Source organism: Sinohyriopsis cumingii, chromosome 2, assembly GCF_028554795.1.
Source record: "Sinohyriopsis cumingii isolate HCF-2022 chromosome 2, ASM2855479v2, whole genome shotgun sequence".
Taxonomy (NCBI): domain Eukaryota; kingdom Metazoa; phylum Mollusca; class Bivalvia; order Unionida; family Unionidae; genus Sinohyriopsis; species Sinohyriopsis cumingii.
In genome coordinates this window covers 123,118,058-123,144,391 of record NC_142962.1, presented here as the reverse complement: position 1 = coordinate 123,144,391, position 26,334 = coordinate 123,118,058, and the positions used below count along the sequence as shown (strand labels likewise).

The following is a 26,334-nucleotide window of genomic DNA, read 5'->3' as shown; positions in this document are numbered from 1 at the left end:
TCCAGGCTCATTTTATACATATCACACACACACACACACACACACACACACACACACACACACACACACACGCATGCGCGGAACCACAACAGACTCCAGATATTTAAACATTTTACAGGGTATGTTTTATAATTGTGACATATGTTTAAAAATATATCAAATGGTATCATGTAACACTGTAGAAAAATCCAATACAAATGAACAAACGTGATTTTCACTTGAAGCTAACTGGTAGGAGAAAAACAGATAAATTTTCCCAAATACATGATCTTCTAATCTGCTTTGTTATTTTTGACAGTTTGCCTTGGAGTGTATACTATTGGAGAAGTCAAGGGAACAACGCATGAATCGCGGGTATCTGCAACTGACACAGGTTCAACACCTTGATATTTCTTTTCTAATGACTTTGCGTCATATTTTAATACCATATTCTAACGATATGCTAATTGTAAACGTCACTCGGTTCTATTTTTACTCATAATCATTCCTTATTACTTTTTTCTACCAAATATTGCTAATTTGAGTCTGTATTTTAAATCACACTTACCAGCTTACAGTGTGCAAATATAACGAATATCAATGCATATATCTTGCTCTCTGTATTTATGGTACATGTCTTGTTGTGGGCAACACCATGAGCCTATTTGGCGACAATTTGAAAGTGTTTAAAAATTGTCCTTAGGTTTAAGGTGGGGATGGTATCATCGGGACAAAAGTGTTTATGAGGGCAGACCTTTATAGGCAAAATTGTCGAAAATGTATAGGGAAAAAGGATCGAAAGTTTAGGGGGACAAGAGAAATTATAATGTTCAAATTTCTGTACATAATCCAATACAAACCTCTCCAGTCAAACAATTGCACTTTTAGTGTTATCATCACACCACAAATATTATACACCATGGACTTTTCGGTTACAATCCGAACAGATGATGCATTGTCCAGCACCAGCTTTATCATAATTTCACACACACAAACACACCAATTATCAAATATACATACAAACATTTTATCGCATACAAGGGCACTAAATGTATATATATATATATATATATATATATATATATATATAGAGAGAGAGAGAGAGAGAGAGAGAGAGAGAGAGAGAGAGAGATAAACACCCTCACACATATTGTCGCACATAGTAGAGAAGGGGTAAGAGATTTTAAGCTTTAGTTTATTTTATGATGAAAGATAAAGACTAACACATACATACATGTGCATACACAAAACATAAAACAAATTTCTGGAAACTGATTAATATCTGTTTTATCTATAGTTCTGCGTGATCATGAAAAGGGCCGATGGGGTTTGTTAACCAAAGGCGGCTAACACAAGTAGCGTCACTTCACTACTCTTCTTCTTAAACATCGTCTCACGGCAGGTACGTAGACTAATATCGCTTCAGACACCTTGCCTGTCCACATACTCTCTACTCTTCCATATCGTTGTGCCTGAGATGCGTGTGATCACCAACGATGCCTTTACCTACGCCAGATAGTCCGGGTAAAACAGAATATCAGAAACGATGGTTGAGGACTACATTTGACCGCATCTTGTCCTGACAACAGGTGAAGAAATGGAATTATGTGTTTGTGTATATATAAATATACTCTAAGACTATATTGAAACTGAATTAAATGTTAAACGAATCTAAACGTGTGCTAGAAAAGTAAGTCAGAGCGTATCTCTCCCATTCAGATGAGAGCGGACGCATGACGTCACGTTCTATATAGCGGTGCACCGGCCCGCCTATGTTCTACCATTGATTATCATATATATGGATGACAAAACGAAGATAATGTATTAAAGTGCGCCTGCTGTGGAAACATCTTATACTAGTACATTGGCCACAACTACTACTGATGTAGCCAGCATTCAGCTTCCTGAAGAGGAGTTCAATTTAGCATCGGTTGATTTACTTTCATTTCCGCATTCATGTCTGCCTGAAACAAAATAACTGTCTTCACCTAATGCTCCATCTCTACCACTGGTGGATGCTTTCAGGAAGAAACCAAAGGAGGAACCTGATATTTTTTGCAATGACAAACGACGAAGACATATTTTTGTTAGCAAGACGTAAGATGATAGATGAAAAGAGAAAGCGAGAAGAGGTAGAACAAGAAGAAGACGGATTAAAATAAGAAAATGATGATTGAAAAAGGAAGAATAGATGAAAACTTTGAGTTGTGAATGGCAGAAGGAATGAGTGAAAATGAAACGGAAGTTTGATACAATGCATTTGGCGGAGTTAAACTAGCTGCAATAAATGTATTAGACTTATTCTGCTCAACCTAAGAGAAGGTGACATTCACATTCCAAGATTCTAAACTTAAATCACTGACTCTGCTCACATTGCCCATGAGATTTCAGCAGCAGCAGTTACTATAGCCACCACTACCAAAGCATCAGCAGCAGAAGGGGGAGGAGTGGCTCATGGAAAGTGAAACCTACATATCTAAAACAGAGATACTACTATATGATTACAAAATGAGGTAAAGCTTAGTTATATCTCCATGTGATCAATTATATGAGTGTGTTTAAGTATATTGTATATACAAAAGATCTTTTTAGTACGACGAATGAAAACAAAGAGACACTTACGCTTTCTCGTCTTTGAAATATTCTCTTCAAGATTTGAATCACAATGGAAAGAAATAACATCACACGGGTTCATTTTTGTGTTTCTTTCTTTCTTTCGCTGTCAATCATTTGTTTGAATTTCTTCACTGATATGGTGTCTCCATCGTCAGTATTTTACGTCTTGCCTTCTTCATTTTCTGGATGAGTGTGGGTTCTTTAGTTTCTGTTTTCTGTAGAACGCGCCTCCTCCTCATGTTTCTCCTTCTGCTTGTTCTCTTTATACTTGGGAAACTCTGAGGATCAATGTCCTTTATAATTGACAATGATATCAGGTAGCTTTTCCTTTTTTCGTATCGTCTCCTGTGTTTCTTTTCTGTGATGTTGTGGACATTCTGGAGCCCAATGTTCTTTCTCTTGATGGATAAAGCAAGTATCCTAACTTGTATCTAGATTGGAGTAGACAGCTTTACCTAACTGTGGGAAACAACTTCAGTCATACTTTGAGCAGAGCAACAACCAAGTATCATATAAGACAGGTGGAAGTGAAACCTTTCACCATTGCCTCGGACTTCCGATCCAAGATCAAATATTACGTTTTCCAAGGACAGCCACGCAAAAGTTTGCTTATTGGCATCGTCAAAAGTGCAGCCCTAAACAGGAGCCATCGATGAAAAGTCCAACGTTTCAACTTTTTCAAGATAGAAGTCACGCGAAACGATCAGACGTTGTTTACCAATCCATTTGAACCTAACGTTGCCTAGAACAATCACAGAGTAGTTAGGTACCAACAGCATCCACGATTTTTATGCTGGAGGGTACGCTTTCTATGGATTTTTTAATACCTGAACAAGGCAACAACGAAGGACATCTTAACTATATTCAATCCGGATTACTTCTGGTTGAATTTCAGTTTGCAATTGCTCTTGTAAACTGTGAACATCATCTTGTTTGCAGATAAATGGAAGAAGAAAACAGGTTGAGAATAGTGATCCTAAACTATTAGAAAATAATGGAATACGCAAAACCTATGGTGATGCGCAATTGGATGTTTTGCTGGAGGAAATCATGAGGATAAGGGCAGTGAGGTCAGATGAGAGGATGGAAATGAGAAGACCTAAGAAAGCTGAGAGAAGGAAATGAGAAGAGAGAGTGAATTTAACAAACTGAATAAGAAATGGATGAAAATCCAAGAGAAATTCAGAAGATCGGGTCATCCAGATTAGATGCTGAAGTACAAGGAGGAGAATAAAAATATCTCGGGGTAAACGCGACCAAGGATGTATTGCATGCTGATCTAGACCGTTGATGGTCAGTGGCCCCTATTTGTAGTGGTAACAGAAGCAAACAGCCTTTTCAAGACCACCAGAAGAAGAGATACTGATCAGTTGTCAAACATTTGTATTACGTGTTGAGTATGTTTTGTGTATGTTTGTGCATATCTTTGTCGTTCTCCAAGAAAAACATTAAACTTAAAACTCCTTACCCAGTCTCTTATATGTGTGATAGTATGTCTGAAAATGTCTAATAGTTTGTCTATAACACGTATGATTCATATATGTGATAGTTTGTATGTATATTAGTATGAATGATGTGTTTCTGTATGAATACTCGTACACTTTTCGTTGGATAGTGAATCTGTTGTTACGATCCTAGTCGTAAAGTAAGCAACAGAAAGATGCAAATCAAATAAGTTTTGTAAAAGTTAACAAATAATTTAATTCTCTAAATTATAAAGTGAAACTTTTAGAGGAACATAAGTATTATGAATTGAATCCAAAATAACCCTTAAAATTCCAAATGAATCGAGTGATCTAAATGAAGTTAGGTCATCGAATGTGCTGATGTGCCAACAGTCTCTATGTATCATAATGGCATTGTCGAGAACTCCTTTGAATCATTTAACAATATTGCCAGAATAATATGAGCATTTTGCGTTTGCTGTGAATAATCCAAGCAAATGTTTCCTTTCAAATAACATCATCTAAACACTACCTTCAACATATCTGTAGACTGATGTCAATTTAAGAAGATAGGAAAGTTCAATTAAACAATTTTCCACCAATACATCCTTATATACATCCATATGGCACTAAATTTCAATTATATTCTTACACGATAAGTGTCGTAAAATAATCACCTGGCCGAACCAATCAATGAGAATTGTCCCTGAACCCATAAACAGATTTATTATAAATAATAATATCAATGATCATAAACAATTTTTTATAGTTACGAAAGGTTTTAGGCACAATATAAGTATACATAATGGTGGATATGTATAACGTAGCAAGTGCTAAATAGTGGGGAGTTTGGTGTGGGGTTGTTTGGAATGTAACTGAAAACAGGCTGCTGTATAATAAATATGATGGGCTAGATTGAATTATTAAAAATGGGTTCTGGATAGTGAGGTGTGCACTGGGTAGTAATCAAAAAGAATTTGCTCCATTATGGAGGGTTGTGTTGGATTGTAAAAGTGTGTATTCGATTGTGTATACAACTTTTATTATTCATTTTCCATCTTTTCTATAAACTTGCGACTCTTTTTACCTAGGTATTTACGACTGTTATTTACCTTCGTCACCATAAATACTTTTGTTCCCATAATACCATCCCTATGTTATTCCTATGACCAAATTTAACGCTGGGTTTCCTCTTACCCCCGGAAAGAATCATAATGTAAACCTACAGGATAATGTCAATTCCCGTATGTCCACCAATTGGCTCATATTATTAACTCTGAACGTTCCACACGCCTTGAGGATGCGTTATAAATAATTAATAACTGATCAAAAGGTTATCAACGTATCCGTTTTTAAGGCCTGCAATTCATGACACATATTTTTTCTTGTAAATCAGTCAACACGCTTTCAGTAAATTGTGTAAAATGGATCATTCTATATTTTTATAATTTCGAAATATAAAGAAATGAACTCTGCTATTTCGGTTTTAACTGGTTCCGGTTCAATGAGAAAATTGGAAGAAAGATGTTTTAAAGTAATACCCTACAAAACAAATGTTCGGGATGAAGAACACAGGCTGTCGAAAAAGGAAGATTTTTGCTTTCGCTTAAAATTTCCCAGTATTCTATTGCAGAGTTGTATTCTCGACTAATTTTAGACACGGCTTATTTGATGGTACAACCGGTATTTAGTTGCTGTGGAGTGATAAAGCTGTGGAAGGTCCATATTAAACACAATGGCACAATCAAATTTGATATCTGGAGGCCGTTGTCTGACGGCATAAACTTCAAGTTGGTCGGCTCCCATGAGTTCAGAATCGGTGAGTATTATAAGGAAATATAATCTAATACTATATATGTATACCAAACCCATCCGTTTATATCATCCACCCCCCAACCCATGGAGCAATCAATAACTTTCACGGCAATCTTAACCTGGAAGACCAAATTATAATGATCTACTCAAAAACATTTTTTTATAATGCTCAGGTTTTGTCTAGTGTTTAACGTCATGATCAAAAGCAATTAACTATTTGTGTCCTCTTATTTGCTATACAGATAATGTAGTAAACATTATCTGCATAGCAAAAAAGTGGACACAGTTAATTGCTTTTGATCGTGACGTTAAAAACTAAACAAGAACTTGGTAGGAGAGAAACGAATTAATTATAAAGTACGAGTGCGTCTGTTTCATTTCATGTGTTATACCGTGTCAAAAATTATAAATTGAGAACGAAACAAATATAGGTGGCGTCTAGTTTGCTATCAATCTAGAGAAAGGTGTTATTAAACAGTTACGATGATACTGTTAGCATAATAATAATAATAATAATAATAATAATGATAATAATAATAATAATAATAATAATAATAATAATAATGATAATAATAATAATAATAATGAGGACTTTGTATAGCGCCTAATCTTTAGAAGCTCTAAGCGCTTTACAACAATAGACAACACCTATAAAATAAGAAACATAATAATATAATTACAAAAACAAACAACATGAAATTAGAAAAAAACATTAAAAAATAAAAAACAGTATGTGGATGTTAGTATGTGGATCACGTCTAGTCTCTTTAATTTCAAGGACGTTAAGTGTTTATAAGACGGACAGGAAAGTATGAGAGACAACGAAAGCCACGAATAAGAAGGGAAATTTCGCTATAAAGATTAGTTGTTATGTATCCGAAAAGGCCGTACGTGATGCATTTTTTTTACAGTTAATTCAAACTATTACAAATGTCACGGAGTTGTAAAAGATCTTCTGGGGATTTTACCAAAAGAGTAAATTTCTAAACTTTCTACACCTAGTTAATGAAATTTTTTGAAAAAAAACTACATCACTTATGAAAGAAAGCCAACAGGTAAAATATTTAGGCTTATTACCCTTGTTCAAGCATATCGTAATATGAATGACAGGTTAACAGTTTAAACAAAACTAAAGCACGGGTTCACATTTTTTACAGTGGTTTCATCGGACGATCTCATGACTTTGAGCATTCCAAATGGAGCTCAATATACAGTTTATCCGGGGGACAATATCGGTTGGTAAGTATGGACCGACTACTATTCTTGAATATGATCTCTCTACCTCCCTCTTTCTTTCTTTCCATTACTCCTAAATTACAAATATTCAATCATCTCTATTAAAGTATAATCATATTGATCAACCTACAATGTCCGTGTATGTGTCTATAGAAACCTCCATAATTGACAATATAACTGTATGCGTCTATAGAAACCTTTATAACCTACAATGTACCTGTATGTATATTTTCGATAGAGACATCGGTGTAAGTCTTTATATATATATATATATATATATATATATATATATATATATATATATATATATATATATATATATATATATATGTTCATCTACAGACATACAAAATTTACAAACATACATTAAACGTTGTCAAAATAATGCTGGCCTTTGTCCACTCGAATACACTTCTACACAAATACACCAATTACTGATTAATGAAGTATCACTTAAAATATTTCAATTTATTTTCTCTTCTCCAAGGTATACTCCAGTAAAGGAAATGATAGCGTACACTGTTAACGGCAGCAGTCAAGTAATGTCGTTCAATTCACGACAAAGTTCGCACCCTCTGGGATCAGTGCTAAATTGGTCCACGGCTTCCCAAACGATCAACACATATGCCATCGAAGCCCAATATGACGTCAGTGAGTACCTTGCTGAATGATTGATACAAGTCGAGAAATATGTGTATCTTCAGAAGTAATGTTATGGTTTCACTGATCACACAAAACACGTCGGAGAAAGGTGAACAATAATAGACTCTATCATAATGGCATTCTTGTAGGATTTGTCTATCCTACTTTAATATGTATCATCGACTATTTTTCTCAATGTTAGGACAAACAAAAGGTAGGTTACTAAAACAGTTGTTGACAAGTTAGTATAGTTATAGCTTTAAAAGTAAAACAAATTGAAATCATTTGGATATTTAAAAGGACAAAGTACATATATTAATCGTTTGGATTTTTATTATGTGTGTATACAAGTTTATTTATACTAAAAACTATTTTAACTAAATTGGTGTAAACTCAAAATTGACTTAAAACCCACATGTGCAAGCTCTCAAGTTAAACTGACAGAAAAATAGTTCACAAAATGACGCAACGTATTTGGCACTGTTTTAAAAGAAATCGTTATTCAAGATTTCTGGATTCCAAAGATTGGCTACACCAGATTCACTACAGTTCGATTGCATTCCATCGTTTAAATCCTCACTGTGCTGAACAGGTACAACTAAATTGAATGAATGATTACCAGGACTATCTTTAACAATATACTCCTTTGATATATTTATATGGCAAAAGTTATTTTCGCCTCCCATTAGTTTTAATGACAAAATCTAAGTCACTTTCTTTGCTACTGCATAAGGACCCAACTATTTAGGATAAAGAGGTTTTCGAGGTATTGGCAAGAGAACCAGGATGAAACCTCCTTTCCTTTGTATTTTGGTCATACCTTAATTTCATTTTTAATGAAGATTAGTTTTTGCTACTTCACAAGCCTTTGACAACTTATATTTGAAATCAGAAACATAGTCGAGACGATTGATTTCTGAATCTTCAGCCAAAAAGAAGTTTTTCTTTTAATAACATCAATGCCCAACCGACAATATGTCCAAAATTGTTTTCAAAAAGACTAAATCCTAATAATTCTTGAACTGATTTTCTAACAGCAAACAACAGAAAATGAACAACATCGTCACGGTCTTTTCTGGCATTAAAGCAATATGACCGAATTATATTATTTAAAGTTTCATGAAATCTTTCTAAAGCCATTTGACTTTCAGGATGATAGGCAGACTATTTCAATTGTGTGATGCCTAATTAATGCATAACTCACTGGAAAATGCCAAACATAAAATTTGACCCCTGGACACATTTGGGAAGGCCAACTTGTGCAAAAACAACTGTATCAAAACTTGTCTATGTAGATTTACTACTTTTATTCCATTTTTAAAATTCCTCGAAGCAAAAGACTCTGGAATTTTTGTAGACGCACACATTTAGGTCAACAATTATTAATTGCCTGACTTGGTCTTAAGTAAGGGACTGAAACAGTCTACAATTATTTAGTTCAATGGTTAGTCAAAGGCACGAATAAGTTGCAGATGAGCCTTGTGTGTCTTCTGACTGGGTTTTCCTGTCATTTGACAAGTATGACAAAATCTAAAACACTTTAAAAAATCACTTTTCGGTCAATAAAACGACAAATATATTGTGATTAATCCTTTTTAACTCTATATAACCAGCCTAAGACTAAGAATTCCCCATCTATACGACTTAGGAGCAACAGTTGGATAGCTCACTGACCACTCATCACCCGCGGCTACCTCGGGTGGTCTCCAGTTCCTCATAGGTACCCCATTTGTAACAAATTACCTTACATGTACTTTACTGGCCTTAGTTTCGCTAATATCTATCTGAAACAAAACGGAAATCTCGGGATCTTGTTCCTGTTCAACAATGAGTGATTATCGTGTGTTACCCTGATTAGAACAGAGAGAATAAGTAGTTCAAAAAGATCACTGTGCTCAATACATTTTGATTGATCCATACTAGGAACGAATGTTAACTCATCAAAGGCCAGACAAATATATGAATCAGCTATAAAAAAAAAAATCCTGATCATCTTCATTCTCAAGAACTTTCTTTGCCATAGCTCTCGTAACTGTGCAAGCTGGTTATCAATAAAATATTTCTTTAACAATAGGATCGATTTTCTAATCCAAACAAGTATTTGCAGTTTCAAGTAGATTAACCGTAACCTTATCTCCAGTTAGGTCACTGCCTAGTAAAAAATGAATACCTTCGATGGGTAACGACGTTATTAGTTCCGTCAGTCACGGGTCCTGAGACTACTTCTGATGACAAATTTACACAATCGAGAGGAACATAAAAATGCCGCACTCTACTTCCTGATTTAAAACACTTTCTTTAGACGAAGTCTTCTCATAAATAGACAGAGTACCTGATAATACAACACTCTGAGAAGGTCCGGTGTCCCATGAAATTTTAATAAGAATAGAATTGCCAAAATCAACAATAAGTAATATATTACCTCTCTACATGAATACTTGTAAATTCTCCATAATACATTCAGACTTGGATTTGTTTGATACAACAAATGTATTGCTTTCAAAACGTGACCATGACCTTGACCTCTTCGAAATAGGCATGTAGGTCTTTGGAATAGGTCTGCATTTATTTTTGGCTTATTTTTCAATTTGTAGTAATCATGAATAATTTACCCTTTCTTCTTGTAATATGCGCACATATAAAGAGAGGAAGAGGTAAGGATTTCTTATCCGAAACCTGATTTCTAAAAGTTGTGCCAAATGGAAATTTAGATGTGCTTATATGAGACTGAGCTCATTTTTACCAAATATCTGCTTAGTGGAATAATTACTGACAAAAGATACATTGTAAGTAAAGGAATAATGGTCAGCTGTATAAGCAGCGTTTTCAAATTTTTCGGCCTTTTCTTCATCAATTTAGGTCTTACGTCAGCGTGGACGCAAATCGTGAACTCTTCAACTAATTTGATTTGTCTGATGTTGTCGTAGTCTTGACCAACCGTCTTGGCTGAACACCACCCATCAAGTAAATGTTCTTTATCTTTTGAAAATTTGACAGTGGTTTATCAGTTTATTTTTTACAGTTTCTAGACCGTTGTCGATAAGCCTCAGGTACCAACTCATAACACTTCAAGGTACATTATTTAACCACATTAAAACCAACACTTTGTAGTACCGACAGTGAAGTGTCGAGTTCACGAGCTTATTCAGTAAGTACACTTAGTAATAATAACGTCAAACCCCCTCTTAGCCATTTGAACCTTTCAACAATTTATTAAAAATGAGGAAATTATTTATCTGCTTCCTTTTCTTTAAAAGGAGATATCAACCTAATATTTACAGTAACATCATAACCGAATTTGTGCGTAAACTTGAGTAGTGGTTTCCACTTGCCAGTTCTAATTATTTGAGTCTAAATTGCATTTATGTTTCTTCTTTTCTTCTTTCTCTCTACATTTGTATCTCTAAAATTTCTTTTTTCATTTGTATTTGCATATGTCTTTCATTCCTATTTCTGCACTTGCTTTTCTCTTTCTTCTTTCTCCAGCTGAATCTTTCTTAACTCAGAGTTGTATAGAGACTTACTAATCGCACCCAATGCACTTTTATTCAAAAATATTTTCCCACCAAATATTGGACCAGAATATTTAGTTATTTCTTGCTTCGTTAAAGAATCGTTTGCTTCAGAATGATTTTATTGTCTGACAAGCTGGAGCAATTGGTCCTTATTTCAAGGACTCTAACCCTTCATATGTAGGATTGAAAATAAAATTCACCGCTTTAGCTGATATGTGAAAGCTTCCTGATTTCACACTACATTTCGCACAATTGTGAAATAATAATATTACCTGGCACTTTGAAAATTCTGAAACAAAGTGAATTTGAATTTTATAACAAAGTTTATGGAATACTTTAGAGAAATTCATATCCTGTGACGAGACCCAATGTTATGTTCCATGGTCTTAAGAAAGGACGAAAACCAAACAATTTTGTCACATTCAGCAAATATTTTATTTCCTAGAATATAATGTAAAGTTTTAAAAAGAACTTACATCAAATCCCAAATAGTCCTAAAGGTTCTACCAGAAGTCCAAATGCATGATGTTCAAATTGAATTCTAGTTGTGGTGCAAATAACTTCCAATATTGAATGTGTTGATGTGACAGATATTTCGAATGTACTAATGTACAAACAGTCTGGATTGTGGTTATGTGTTAGCAATCTTTTAATGTATCACAATCATATAAACAAAAAAGACCTGGACTAAATTCACTATATTCCAAATTCATACTTTAGTCCAAGAGGATTATCGCGCACTTTGTAATTCCGGTTAATAAAAAATTGAATAAATAAATCCAACTAAATTAAACACTGAATACAATAATAAGACTGGTTCTTCTTCGGATGTTAGCATGAATAAGTCATTTTTCAAGTAAACAGCATTATATCAAAAGCTTAGACACAATGGATGTAGAATCGGTATCCGCTCTAAAACATTATAAGTTCTCAACAAGTTTAGAATTTCCAAGCCAAAAACAATATTTTCGACTCAGAGTGAGGAAAAAAAAACATCTTTACCTCCAATAATAATGGTCTGCATATTTAACATATACTCATAGAAAAAATATATATGTTTTATGTTGTTTACAAAATAGGTGTCGCTGATCAGGTACAAAATTAACTTGATTTTGGTGAAAGGTCAGGAACAGGGATCTACATAACATAAAAACAATTAAACAACCAATAAATTATGAATATTAAATATACTTATCGGTGGGTTTAGATGTGCATGTTTATTTTTATGTACCTTGGTTCTAGGGATGTGAAAATTGCAATAAATTCTTTTTTCCCCAAAGATTAGCGCATCTCTTCTTGAATTTGCCGATATATTGAATTTACTGGACTCAACTTTTTTGAGCTCATCAATCCAATGGATCCAACCCCCATACGTATCATGAAACAATTCGTCAATATACATTTCGTATTTTCCACCATATTTTTTCCTTTCTTTGCTTGTTGTTGTTGTTATCGATCAGTTCGTTTCTCGTCCCATTCTTCCAGGTACACACTTGTACAATTCAATTCCTTGGTTTGCAAGAACTAGTTCTGGCAAGGGTAAAGCTATTTCTGTCCGAAGTCCTCACTAGCATCTATGCGACTGAATCCATACTGACCATTTTACAACTGTTTTCAAATATAATGCTTTTCACATCAGAACATAACAATGTTGTATCTTCAGGTAGTGACTGTTCGGTAGTTGTGCCTTAGCTATATGATCTTAAATTCCGCACGCGGTCTTCTAGGTGATTTTCAGCGAAAACTTTGCACATCCCAGTAGAATGTTTATTTTCCTGTAGACAGTCGTTCTTATAATTCTCTTCTTTTATGAATCTTAGGGTTGGCTCAGACTTTGCCTGGTCTGGTATCCTTTCTGCGTTTAGCTATACTTCCTTCTTTGTCCAACCTTCTACAAAACACTTGATCTCGTATCGGTTCTTGTTGGTCAAATCCTCCTTAAAATCTTTGCATGTGGCGTCATATTTCAGGCCATTTTCAATTTCTGTCATGTAGTGGCTCCTATTGATGATCGCTTCTTCTAATACTTTATATGTAGTTACTTTAACTGCAGTGCGCATGTAGATATCAGTTTCGTTGAACAATTTATGCTTATTCATCTCATTTTTGTATTACTTATGGCGAAGAAAACACATTCAGTTCATAAATTATACACTCTCTCTAATTTTCTGTAAATGTAGATCAATTCGATTTGAATCTCATTAAGCATACAGTGTCCAGTCACTGTAATTTCTCAATTTGTCAACGTGCCCTATGTGTACGCATTTTCATCTTAAATATGTCTCGTAAGCTCATCCGCCTTTACAGTTACTAAAAACATGAAAATAACTTTCCCATCTTAATGTTTTTCTCGTTGGTACAAATACTAAACCTTTTTGGTTTTCTCCAATATTTTCCGATTATTTAATTTATGTGGCAGCGAAGTCAGAAAGAGTCAAATGTCATCTGAAATTTGACCAGTTCCACGCTTCACATGATCAGAATGACATAAAACGTCCTCCTTAGGCCAGTTGATAATGTATAATAGTTATTGTCAAAAGGAATGACGACATAATTAATACTACAATTGCAATCAGGATCTATTCTGTGTTTCATCCACATCTGCTTTTCTTCATATGTTTTAAAGTAAATGCATATAACCTAAAGCAATTACTCGTGGCTATTGACTTCCGGTCTCAGAAGCAATGCAACACTGTGACTATTAAATTTCGAAAGTTTTGGTTATGTGTGTGTTGACCTCTTTGTTAATTTATTTGGAATAGAAATCTGTCATTTTATATACTCTCTACTGTTATAGGTATCACTTTCTCAAGATGTACCTGTGTAACTGTGTACTTTATGCAAACATCTAAAGAAACGATATCAATATTCTTTTTAAAATCCAATACCGACAGACAGTCAACACGTGGTTTCCATGTCGATGACTGTCGCTTGTGTTCATGATAATGGCACGAACACGTTTAGAGATTCGATGAGGAAATTCGTTTTCGGCACAGACCACCGGATTCAAGGTTTCAGGGGGAGGGTCGTATACAAACTATACTTCAAGAGGTAATGAGGTTCCCAGGCTGCTTATCTGGTCCACAGACATCACGTGTAATGACAATACATGATTTCAAACTTGCGATTTTTCATTTCAATAACTCATATATGTGGTAGTGTGGGGTATATGGGTACTCTTCTGCAAGAGATCATTAAGCATTTAGTCTCGATCAGAGTCCATTGTGTTAAGGATTGTTTTAGAAAGTCTTTTTATCACCCGTTAAAGATATTATTTACTTGAATGAGAGTTCAAGTTTCATCCAAATAATACTTCATCATTTATACGTATCATCAAACATTGGCTATCCATGGTTTCACGCTCCATGAAATAGCTTTTTTACTCAGAAGCACGAGCATTATCAATAACAGAATAAAGAAAAGGATATTGCAGATGTCGCGTTTACTACAGTTCGAGGTTTCTGTGAGTATGTGAGAATTCTAACTGCAGTGCCTGTCTGTCTTTGGGGTAGTGGTCGTTGTCTTCGTCGTCCTCGCCTTCCAATTTGTTTTCTCAACAGAGGGTTTGATACTTTGGAGCTGTACTCTCTTATTGGTCTTTCTCTACGTTTCTGTTTATGTTTGTGTTTATGGCCTCGGCTATTGTTTCGAAATCCAATTGCAGAAGAAAGTAAATAATCACGCTTCGTAAAAATCCACTTACATGGGTTTCCATAAAATATATATCTTGGTTTCAATATAGATTCATAAATCAGCGAGTTATCTGAAGGTTATTTTATCTTATAAAGAAAAGTTGTATTAGATAAGGAATAAGAATGCCTCCTCGCAGCATTTGCACGGAAATATGTGCAGCACAGGAGTCATTACCTCGAAATCGTGATACCCACATCGAATTTTGTTTTCGATAGTGTTGTTTTGAAATCGCAATAGTTTACAAATCTAGAATACAGTATTTGTATGCATTTTACAACAGTATCCATGAAAGGAGCTCAAGAGTCTTTTGATAGAATGAAGATACTAATCCATACTACGTTACTGATATCAAAAATAAGATTCCTTAGCGTATTGTCTTGACCGAACAGGTTTCCAAGTGCATGGTCAGATGTATCATTTGCGTCTGTATTTTAATGTATACGAATCCTGCTCTAGCTGAAACCCTGGAAGTGTGTCCTTTTGAGTATTTACACCGTTTCCATCTGAATGTCATTAATCGCTTAACAACATTACAAAAGCCAGTCAAAGTCATGGAAACTTGGATTCTGCTCTCGTCCGTGATTTTCTAAGTAGGCGGGGCGATTTTGAAACTATTGATTTCACTTGAACTAATGGTTTAATCGTATTTCTGTGTAAAGGTACATTTTTAGATTGGACGTACAAACGGCGCTCCCATTTTACATGAGAGGAATAGTACCCGTTCGTTACAGTGTTACGATCTGGACGTCGCACTGGTTTCCAGCAGATAATCAAATGTATTTTCTGCAGTGGTTGACTCACCACGTGGTGATAAAACTAAAGTGTTTCGAATGATAAGAAAGTTCGAAATTTCGTATACTTTAATAATTTCTAGCCACAACTGAGAATGGGAAACGATTTCCACACTCAGTACCATTATGTTCATAGCTTGCTTTTCATTGTCGTGACGACACTGTAAGCGTCAATTACATGCTTCAGCATATGTACGACATAATAGACAAAATCCGTTGCCCGTTGCAGTGATGAGGCAGTCCGGATAGTAAAAGTTCGTGGATGGAAGAACTTTGAAATTTGATCAAACCTTCGCCTTATCCAATTTGTTCGGCTTTGATGTATTTTTTCAAACTTTCAGGGTGACCCGTGGGACATGGAGCTCATTTACAGATCCAAGAGTATAAGGAACACATATTTATATATCAGATTTGTTCTCTTTTGGATGGGACAGCTTTGTACAACAAGCGTATGGCGCTGATCAGACCTCCAAAGTAACTGAGGCGAGTTCGGCGATACGTCGTAATTCTGGTGTCATGTTCCCTCAATGCCACCACTTCCTATCACTCAGCTTCAAAATCCTGACTTTGTTGTACGATCGTCCCTACAAATCTTCCAAGGTGGACCCTATATAGTATACACAATTATTTTAGATTTCGTTTCTGATAACTGGCGTGACTTAGTCTCAAAGACATGCATGATAATCGTACATGATCGTACATGATCAGTGGGTCCGTTAAAATCCATCCGTCGACTGAGTAAGGACCGAATTTTTTTATATACCGTTTCTGTCATGTTGCATGCATTGTTATTGAGTTTCGCAAAACTAATATAACCAACGCAAAGCCTTGGCTGAAAAGATATTGACAGCGAGTTTGTATTGGACATGAAATTCTTTCGGTATGACAATCCGCGAATTTTGACAATGGTAGAGACTCTCCTACCCCCATGGATTAATATCCCCGTGCTCGAAGAATATCTCTAGAAATATAATAAAGCAAAGTTGTAGGATATCCACATATGACTGGTAAATTTGAGCACTTCTTGAAAATCGAAAGGATTGAAGAGTTGCTTAGTACAATGCGCAGTAAGCGTCCTATCGCATACTGTCGATGATGTAGTATCGTGCCTCAGACTAATGAGAGACGACGAGGTGGGTTTTTTGTTTTGCAAAATGAGGAAAATATCCTTTAAATATTTAAATCATTCAGTGCGTTTCAGGGATGCAATCAACAGCATCAAAATGATCCGCACACAGCCTATTTCGAACTTCCAGTTTGTTTTAAGAGGGTATCTGCTTGTGTCCGTTGTTTGATTCTGCGAAGTTCTCTATTACAACTTCATGCTCTATTGCTACTCCATACTGGGTTATATTCTCCTGTTACTGTATGACTTTTCTCGGCACTTAAAACCACAATGGCATCAGACACATATGATCTTGGTCGTTGTCAATCTTGATGATACTTTCTTTAAATGGAAATCTGGAATTCGACCACGGGTAAAATCTTGCAAATTCGTGTCGTAATTTGACCGAAAGAGGTGAAACGTGAGTCATATGAACAGTCGCTTTTCCATCGATAATGTAAAGTTGTTCTTCAGTTTTAGCAGGTGTATTATTTTGCCGATGAGCTCGAACGCCATTCATTTAGTAGATGTGTTCAATTCAATTCGAGGAGGATATTTCAAACTCTGATGAGAGAAGGAAGTCGCAAACGAGCGTTATCTAAGGCCGCATAGTGTTATTTCAGCTCCAACAAGACCGTAATAAACTCAGCCGATTTTTCTGCAGTGACTTGGGATTTCATACTCTTTAAATCTGAACGTGCAAGTGTAATTTGTTGGTCGAATGGTTAAGGAAGTCACCTTGCAAGCCGACTGGCTGTGAAAATAATCATTTGGGATTACAAAAGGATTATCTCGGATGATCCTGACCATATCGACCTTGGGTATGGTGGTAGTTATAATAATAATAATAATAATAATAATAATAACAATAACGAGGACTTTGTATAGCGCATAATCTTTAGAAGCTCTAAGCGCCTTACAACATTGAACAACACCTATATAATGATATGATTACAAAAAGAAACACCATGAAATTAGACAATTGAAAACATACTGAAAACATTTAAGGTAAGGAAACATTATTATGTCTTTAAGTCTGTTCTTGCAATCAAAATAGATTAGGTTTAAGAGCGCTCTTGAATGAGATCACTGTGTATTTTTGTCTAAGTACAGTGGGCAATTTGTTCCACGTTGCTGGGCCCTGGTATGCAAAAGAACGTTGTCCACATGACTTCGATTTCATAGTGGTAATAATGAGTATACGATTGTCAGAAGAGGAGCATAGGTATATTGCTGGTGAGGTTGGATAGGTATGTTAGACTGGAGTCTGTCAGTGACATGTAGCACAGAGAACAAATTTTGTGTCTGATTCTGGATCGAATGGATAGCACGTGTAGGGTACAGAGCAGGTGGAAGTGTGTTCCGATCGTGGTACTCTAAGGATGATTCGGACAGATGTGTTTTGAACGTTATAAAATATCTGGAGTAGATATTGAGACGAACCAGACAGAATTGAGTTACAATAATCCAGTCTTGAACGTACTAAGGAACACACAAGTTATTTAGTGGCATCAGCTGAAAGATAATTGCAAATGGAGCTGATGCGTCTTAGGTCACGGTATGCAGCCTTGCAAATGTTAATGACATGTTGGTGTAATTAGAGAATACTGTCGAGAGTAACACTTAGGTTTCGTACTGACTATGTGAATTTAATGTAGGTGTTTCTGATATTTATTGTTTGAGGTAAAGGATGTGAATGAGAAAGGCTTTGTGTTGTAATCGGAATTGCTTCAGTTTTATCATCATTCATCTGCAGCTTGTTACATGTCATCCATGATTATGACATCGGGAATGCATCTCTCTCTACACCTTCGATGTTAGCATCAACTTCAGAGAGTCTTTGACTATTTAAGTGTGATTTAACCAGGGTTCGTTCTATCTCTCTATCTCTCTCTCTCTCTCTCTCTCTCTCTCTCTATCTATCTATCTATCTATCTATCTATCTCTCTCAAAGTCACACACACACACACTTTAGAACCCGTTCCCTTGAACGGTAATATCGTTCAGTTCCCTTGAGACTATAAGACGGAAGAGCACAAAAGATATAAAATAAAGTCCGATGTGAGATTCACAAAAAGCGATTAGACATTACACGACGTCCAAAAGACATGTTATGAGAATCAACACTACTCCCAAAGACCAAAGCGAAGATACCGGTTACATCTGTCAATAGAAAGGAAACAGAATGTACGCACATTTATAAAGGTACCCCACACTATATAAAAATTAAAAACAAGGTTAGGCGACAAACATATAGAGAAACACAAATGTTTTGAGAGTCATGAGCAAGGTTAATGGTCTTCAGATTGCCAAGAATTTCATATAAAAACAAGAGGTGTGGAGAAATATATTTCAAAGGAAAGGAAGAATCCACTCCCTCCTGGAAATAAAACCCAGACTTTGACAAGATATCGTCAGAGTTATAAGTACAAAGACGTGTGAGACAATTATTAAACTGTATTGTTCTTCTTTTTGCTAGACTATACCCAATGTAGGTAAATAACAAAACTATTGTTGATTTCTTTATCAATTCTTTATCTCGTTTTTTTAATCCTTTATATGTGTGAACTAATTATTATGCACACATACATCAAAAGTAAATACATTTTTATTCTTTATTTTGCAATAGGGAATAAAGATCTCCATTCTGAAAGATACAAGTGGTCATTTACGGCCGTTGGTTTGAAAACATAGATTAAACCCTCCGTATTGTTTTTATTGAACTGTAACTGTCCTCATTTGCATTCTTTCTGGCCAGCATGTCTCCTTTCCTTGGGTTTTATCAAAGATGCTTCATTCATTGCTCTTAAATGTTTCAGTTCATTCAGAAGTTCGTGCAACAGACTCAAGATTTCTGAACAATGCCCTCTTACAGGAGGAGGTTCATTAAACTTACATGGTCATGGTTTTAAATTAACGGTTCCCCGTTTCATTTTTTTGTCGTTGAACAATGGATTTTCTTCATTTTGTTGTCGTGTATATTTCTCTAGACTCTGTTTTGCTTCGTTTAAAATGGTCGTATTCTTCTGGCAACGACTGCGATGCCGAGATGTCGTAAATTCATGCGATGACCAAACAAATCAAATCCAAAATTCAAGGCGGTAATGGTTGTATCGCTCATTGTCCTCTCAGTACAAACGCCCTGATACAATTTTTCTTTGCCTTTAACTCAACATGTATATTATGCTCCACGATAAGCAATTGGACTTGGTTTAATGTATAACTGTTATACACTTAATCAACAGTGCCACAATTCAGCTTACAGTCCGATTGGTGAATAGATAAAAAGCCATGAATTGATTATGTAAGACGTGTTCAGACTGACTGATTTCTCAATCCGTCCATATAAAGACCATTTTTGTTGGTTGTTTAATTCGTTCTGTAGCCAACAGAAAGATTGACTAGTGTAGAAGGTCGGGCATTATCGTCCCGATTATCCGGGGCACTTGAACGCTTGCTGCAAAATTAAAGCTGTCTATAAATCTGCTGCCTGTGTAGTCACATAAGGATACGTCATCATTTAACCATTTTCCTTAAAAATGGACTTTCTCGGAGAATCCATTTGTACTCTCCAGAGCAAATTTTTCAGACACAGACTATGTTTGTAAGGGTAGGGGTTACATGGTTAAACTATGTGTTGATCTGCAAAGATGAGCATTGTCTTGCAAAAAGAGGATTTCATCAATAAGACTATGTACTTGGTTAATACAACTATGTGTAAGTTATCACACCGTTCTTAATATGCAATTTCCATTTATGGCTGTAGTGTCCCTCACTATTGCTTTTTCCTTGCGATCATAGTGTCCCCTCCTACACACTCGCACACACTGTCACAACACATCTAGGGTGTATCGTCCTCAGCAACTACTGTTAAACAACGGAACCAATCTAAGCCATCTGAGCCAAGAATTGAGAGGAATAGACTTTACTTTTTGAATTAGGCGGTACGTGAAACGAAGTGGAATGATTCTTGAACAATGTGAAAAGAGACCAGCACAGTAAACCACTTACTGTTTAACAGTTGATAAGAAGTAATCACAGTCCTGGCGTAAAATAATAACAGCAACAGCAACAACAACAACAGCAATGCTAATAATAATAATAATAATAATAATAATAATAATATCATTATTATTATTATTAGTAGTAGTAGTAGTAGTATGTCAACAACAACAACATTAATTTGAACATTACACTTTTTATATTTTATACCGTTTGTTATAGATTCCGCTCCAACGTTTGTGAACCTGGACATCGGTATTCACGTTGTTCCTCCGATAGCAATAGGCACTGTCATCTATACAATTAGTGCCACCGATCCTGACATATCAGATACATCAATTACACAACTAATCTATAGGAGTACCAATCGAAATGACCTCTTCTTTTTCGATTCAACCACACGTAAGAATATTTCCTTAAGTCCGTCACTGCTTTGTTGGTGTATTAAGTATGTATTTATGTTTGTAGAAATAATTGATGCTATATCTATGTGCATATAGTCTAGTCTGTGATTTATGATTATTTGCCAGTATAAGTAACTATCAACATGCATATATAGGGCCGTCAGTCTGTCCGTCGATTCTTCTCTGCTTCTGTCGATCATTATTTTCATTGTCAGGATACTTATACATATAATTTTTATGTCTAAAGCTGAAAGACCACATTCTCACGTAGGTCAATTATAGCATTACATGTATATAACATTACATGTATATAGCATTACATGTATATAACATTACATGTATATAACATTACATGTATATAACATTACATGTATATAAGAAAAGTGTGTTACAGTGATCATGTAAACATAATGAAGGTGAAATTGTTTGCTATGAAGTTCAAAAGAACTTAACATTTAAAGCAAAGTTAAGGTGGAAATTACTGTGAATCTACTCTCTTCATAATTAGCAAATGTTTCTATATATACACACACACACTTGTGTGTGTGTGTGTGTGTGTGTATGTGATTTTCATAAGCAAGCTTGCACCGCTTTAACTCAAAAATCAGATCATGTTACAAGAGTTCTAAAGTAATTTTATTTTGGCAATGAACGCTAGGAAAATAGGACAGGACCTTTTCACCTCACATCAGTTTGGTACATAAACCATACTCCTTTGTTGTGCTATAGGACATGTGATAGTAACTGCGAACCTGACAGCTGCATCTGGATACCATTGTCTCACATTTGAAGTGGAGGATATCTGCCAAAATAAAGACAACGGATCGCTATGTATTTTCATATATAACGAGGTACTCTCTCTCTCTCTCTCTCTCTCTCTCTCCGATCCAATCCGATCCGATCCGCGATCCGACCCGATCCGATCCGACGTTTTTTTACAGCTTTTGCGAAGATCGAAAGCGAGATGCGATAAACGGATAAACGGTACCTGTCACCTTGCTTTCACTTATTTGCGCCCTAATCCAAACAAGTAAGCGATGGTCCTCGTTCGACCTAAAACCGAAGGTAAAATGATCCGAAGGTACGGAATCTCACTCACTAAGCAAGCGGAATTTTAAACACTTGGTTATATAAACAAACTAACAAAAAAATAACACATAGATACCTAAACAATCTAAGTGAAATTTTAATCGCGTAAGATGAAATGGGTATGTAAAAAAATTATATCTGTCATACAGTCGTTTTGTAAAAAAATAGTTAAATTGCTGAGCTTTATTCATGAATAAGGTGAACACAATTTTAATATCATTTAAGTCGAAAAATGATTCCTCGGGAAATTCTATAATTCCTTATAAACCGAAACGACTGACATATCGGTACAGTGAAAACGTACCCTGATATGTACCACCGGAAAAAAATTACCAGGGTAATACAAATAATATGGCTCACCCCTACTATCCAACTCTCTCTCTCTCTCTCTCTCTCTCTCTCTCTCTCTCTCTCTCTCTCTCTCTGTAAAGTTATATCTGCCTGTTTACCAGAGTTTCACTTTCTTGCTTTAGCCACCAACAGTTACTTGTAACCCTCAAACAGCTACCATCATAGAGACAACACCTGGAAATGTTGCGTTGACTACTGTGATTGTGTCAGATCCTAGTGATGACGTCACATGCATTGCGCCAAACATTGCACCTTTTAGTCTAAAGATGGAAAAGGGTAACCAAATGTTTTATTTATATTTAATTCAGGACGTGAGTTGTGATTTGGGCTGCTCTGGATACAAACGGTGAGTTCTGAGTCTGGTTACAAGGGGAATTCTCTGTGCCATGGTTTTAACGATATGATTTGACTTGGATACAAAAGAAATTATCATTATTAATAACATTTAAAGCTAACGTAACGTTTCCCATTGTACAAAAATATGCGTTTTGATACATCTGTATATGTAATGGTAAAATTAATATGAGATTCTCCCTTGTACCTATTTTTTTAATGAGAGTCTTTGTACAAGGGAAAATGTAATGTTCAAGTTACAATTACTAACCAACGCATTGTTTTGACTGAACAACTCCCATTCATCTACCAACCATCCCACAATCCAGTAATCTAATAACCCACGCTCAAACTCACTAACCATAACGTTCATTGAGTGACCATCACCGAGCCATCTACTAACCAGCACCTACTAACCAACGATAAGGTAAGGAATTTATACACACAATACACATACACGCATATACTATCAAATAAATGACAAGATGTAATGGAACATGGATAAAATCGAAGTGAAACCCCATAAAAACAAACTTAAAATGTCTTGCGCTATTCCTAATCCCCTAAAACTTCCCTGTTATACACATCTAAACAAACTTCGACCACAACCTCTTTTATAATCCCCTGCAGTGCATCGTAAAGAGAGAAAAGGGAGGTAATTTATACATACTACGCACACAGACATATTTGTATAATATTAGACACAAGAGGCACAAGAGACTATCAGTGCCCACACACTATACACGCAAACATCAATAGGGTTTAAACTTTAGTTGCGAATAGACAAAATACTAAAACGTACATAACAGAGTAAATATTTGCGATGACTGCCTAATATCTTTGTTTTTGAGAGATCTGTTTGGAAAGTGACCTTGCGTGATGTCATGGATCTAGAATGTTACAAAATGCAACATCATCTGCACCTAGTGAATTTTTTCCAAGATTTTGGAAGAAGATAATTCCTCGAGTGTACTAAATTCTATCCAAACAGGAGATTTTAAATTATCGTGAGTGATGTTTTGGTTTGGTTAGGTGTTACGGGGTGTAACACCACTATGCAGGACATGATGGGAGAAGAAGAAGATGGTGACGATGATTATGATGAGGAGGAGGAGGAAGAAGAAAAGGATGCCATTCCTGGAAAGAAATTCAAAATGAAAACAAGTTAAAAGTGTGCTTCTTATATGTGTTTTGAATTTTAAGTTCATTCTTATTCACCAGAATAAACCAAAAACATGTGTTGTTTGGGGTTGTTTTTTGGGGGGGGGTATTTCGCTTTGATTTAAACGTTTTAAGTATTGATATATATTCAAGCACGCACAGTGTTTTGATGAGGTGTGTTTTCTTTGATTGGGCAGTCATGTTCGTAGTATCTCTTGTCTTAAAGATCCGTGTTTCCTTGAAAAGGACGGTTAGTCCTTGAAACCTTCATGGTCTTGACAACATCAGCTATAATTACCTTAAACCTTTTCCATATCCAAGTCTTACTGGTACTGTAATGGTAGTAGTGACTGCTGCCACTGCTGGAGTCTCACTGGTCACCGTATATTTAGTTGTGGAATATTTAGAAATATTGAATGGTAACGGTCTCATTCTCTTAGGTTTCACTAAAGATATTTCATACATTCCTCTCAAGCATTTTGACTATCACAAAAATGTCCTTTTTACTCCCTTCCTTGTTGATGCTGTTCAATGTTTTCACCTCCTCTTATTGCATTCACTTCTTTTCAGTTCTTGTTTTTGTTGAAACAGATATCTGTTCTTCTTCTTTAATTTCCCCTAAATCGTCTCTAACTCTTCCTTCCGTTTCTGTTTAAATCATCATATACTGGCAATGAAGGAAAAGAGGATGAAGATGGTACTGACAAATATTCAATCAAAGATTAGAAAGCCAAGAAAGCCAAATCCAAATTCAAGTCATTATCTTCTGGAATAATGCTTGCTAAAGCAGCAGTAGCCGTAACACCACTCAAATTATAAGAAGTATGCATTGCAGGCGCGCCCCGAAAAAAATAAATGCCTTCATTTCAGCCTTGTTATACGGTACTGTATTATTCCAAACTGGTGAATCGTAAAAACGCTCTTGCGTCTATACATATATATGTCGAATATGATGTGTATAGTGCTTGGGTTTTCTAACCATTTTCTTGAAATAGTAAGTGTGAGTGCTGGTCAGTAGATGACAGGGTGTTTGTCAGTGTTGATTAGTAAGTGTAGTTTTAACATTACATGTCGCCTTGTACCTAGACTCAGCTCTTTGCACCCAAAAGATTAAAAATACATTTAAAACATTTAAAATAAACATTTCTAGGTACAGTTAGAGCTGTCACGTTAATTTATAATTGCAATCCTGTGAACTAAAGTTAAATTCCACTTGCACAGGATTCTCTTCTTTTCCACTTGCGACCTCAAATTAAGGTCAAATGTAAATTGCCCGTTGCATTTAGTATACCATTCTTGTCCCAAGGTAACTCCATTACTATGTTATTAATAGCCTTTAGAAGTTTGCATATAATAATGTAAAAACAAAATGTCATGGAACAATATCAACATTTTAATGCAATGTATGTTCTTCAGTAAGGCTCACTTCAATATCACAAAGAACATACTGTCTTACTATTTTGTTTGTAACGGTGTCAGTAGTTGGGTAATGCAGCACTTTTTCACCAACTTTTAAAACAATTACTGGTATTTATGAGTATTTTGTTTATAATTGTAGTGCTATATCACGTAGTCGACTAAAAATATTTAATGTATATCGCTGTACTGTTTTAGAATACAAAATTTACGTGAACGCAAATCCCGGATTCCGGGTGGCCACGCAAAATTTGTACAGTGTAAGTATCACCTGCAACGATACCAAGAATTCAACCACAGCAATTTGTGAAATACAGATAATCCCGAGTGCTCCACCAAGATTTGTCAATTTACCAGGTAATATTCCCACTTGCAAACTATCCCATTAAATAGCAATTGTCTACTTACATAATCATTCCAAAAATAAAAATACATATTTTTTAGATTCGTGTAGAGCACGTGATGGTAAAAGTAATTTTGATCCGTGCTGGGCATGACATTGGAAAGCTGTCGTTCACTTTTCTTTTATTTTTATTTTTGTTTGTTTGTTTCTTTTCTCCCTCCTATTTATAGCAGGCATTTTGACTCTTATTTCTAAAAGAAAGAAAAACGTACGTCATATTTGAATGTTATTGCTCGACGATGAATGTTCTAATTTATTGCTAATAATTTATCCGCAAATAGAGAAAGACGAATGAAAGACAGCAATATAAATAAATAATAATTAAAAATTATCAATTC

General features: G+C 35.4%; 1 protein-coding gene across 1 annotated transcript; it reads left to right on the top strand.

Annotated features, from left to right (window-relative positions):
• Nucleotides 1-302: 302 nt before the first annotated feature.
• On the top strand, nucleotides 303-26,321 carry LOC149805737 (uncharacterized). The gene is made up of 8 exons (XM_089936800.1): nucleotides 303-373; nucleotides 5,698-5,859; nucleotides 7,013-7,094; nucleotides 7,579-7,742; nucleotides 21,062-21,241; nucleotides 21,973-22,094; nucleotides 22,806-22,959; nucleotides 25,792-26,321. Exons 2-8 carry the CDS (start codon nucleotides 5,712-5,714, stop codon nucleotides 25,980-25,982), a joined length of 1,041 nt encoding a protein of 346 aa, XP_089792926.1. The 5' UTR covers nucleotides 303-373; nucleotides 5,698-5,711; the 3' UTR covers nucleotides 25,983-26,321.
• Nucleotides 26,322-26,334: the final 13 nt, after the last annotated feature.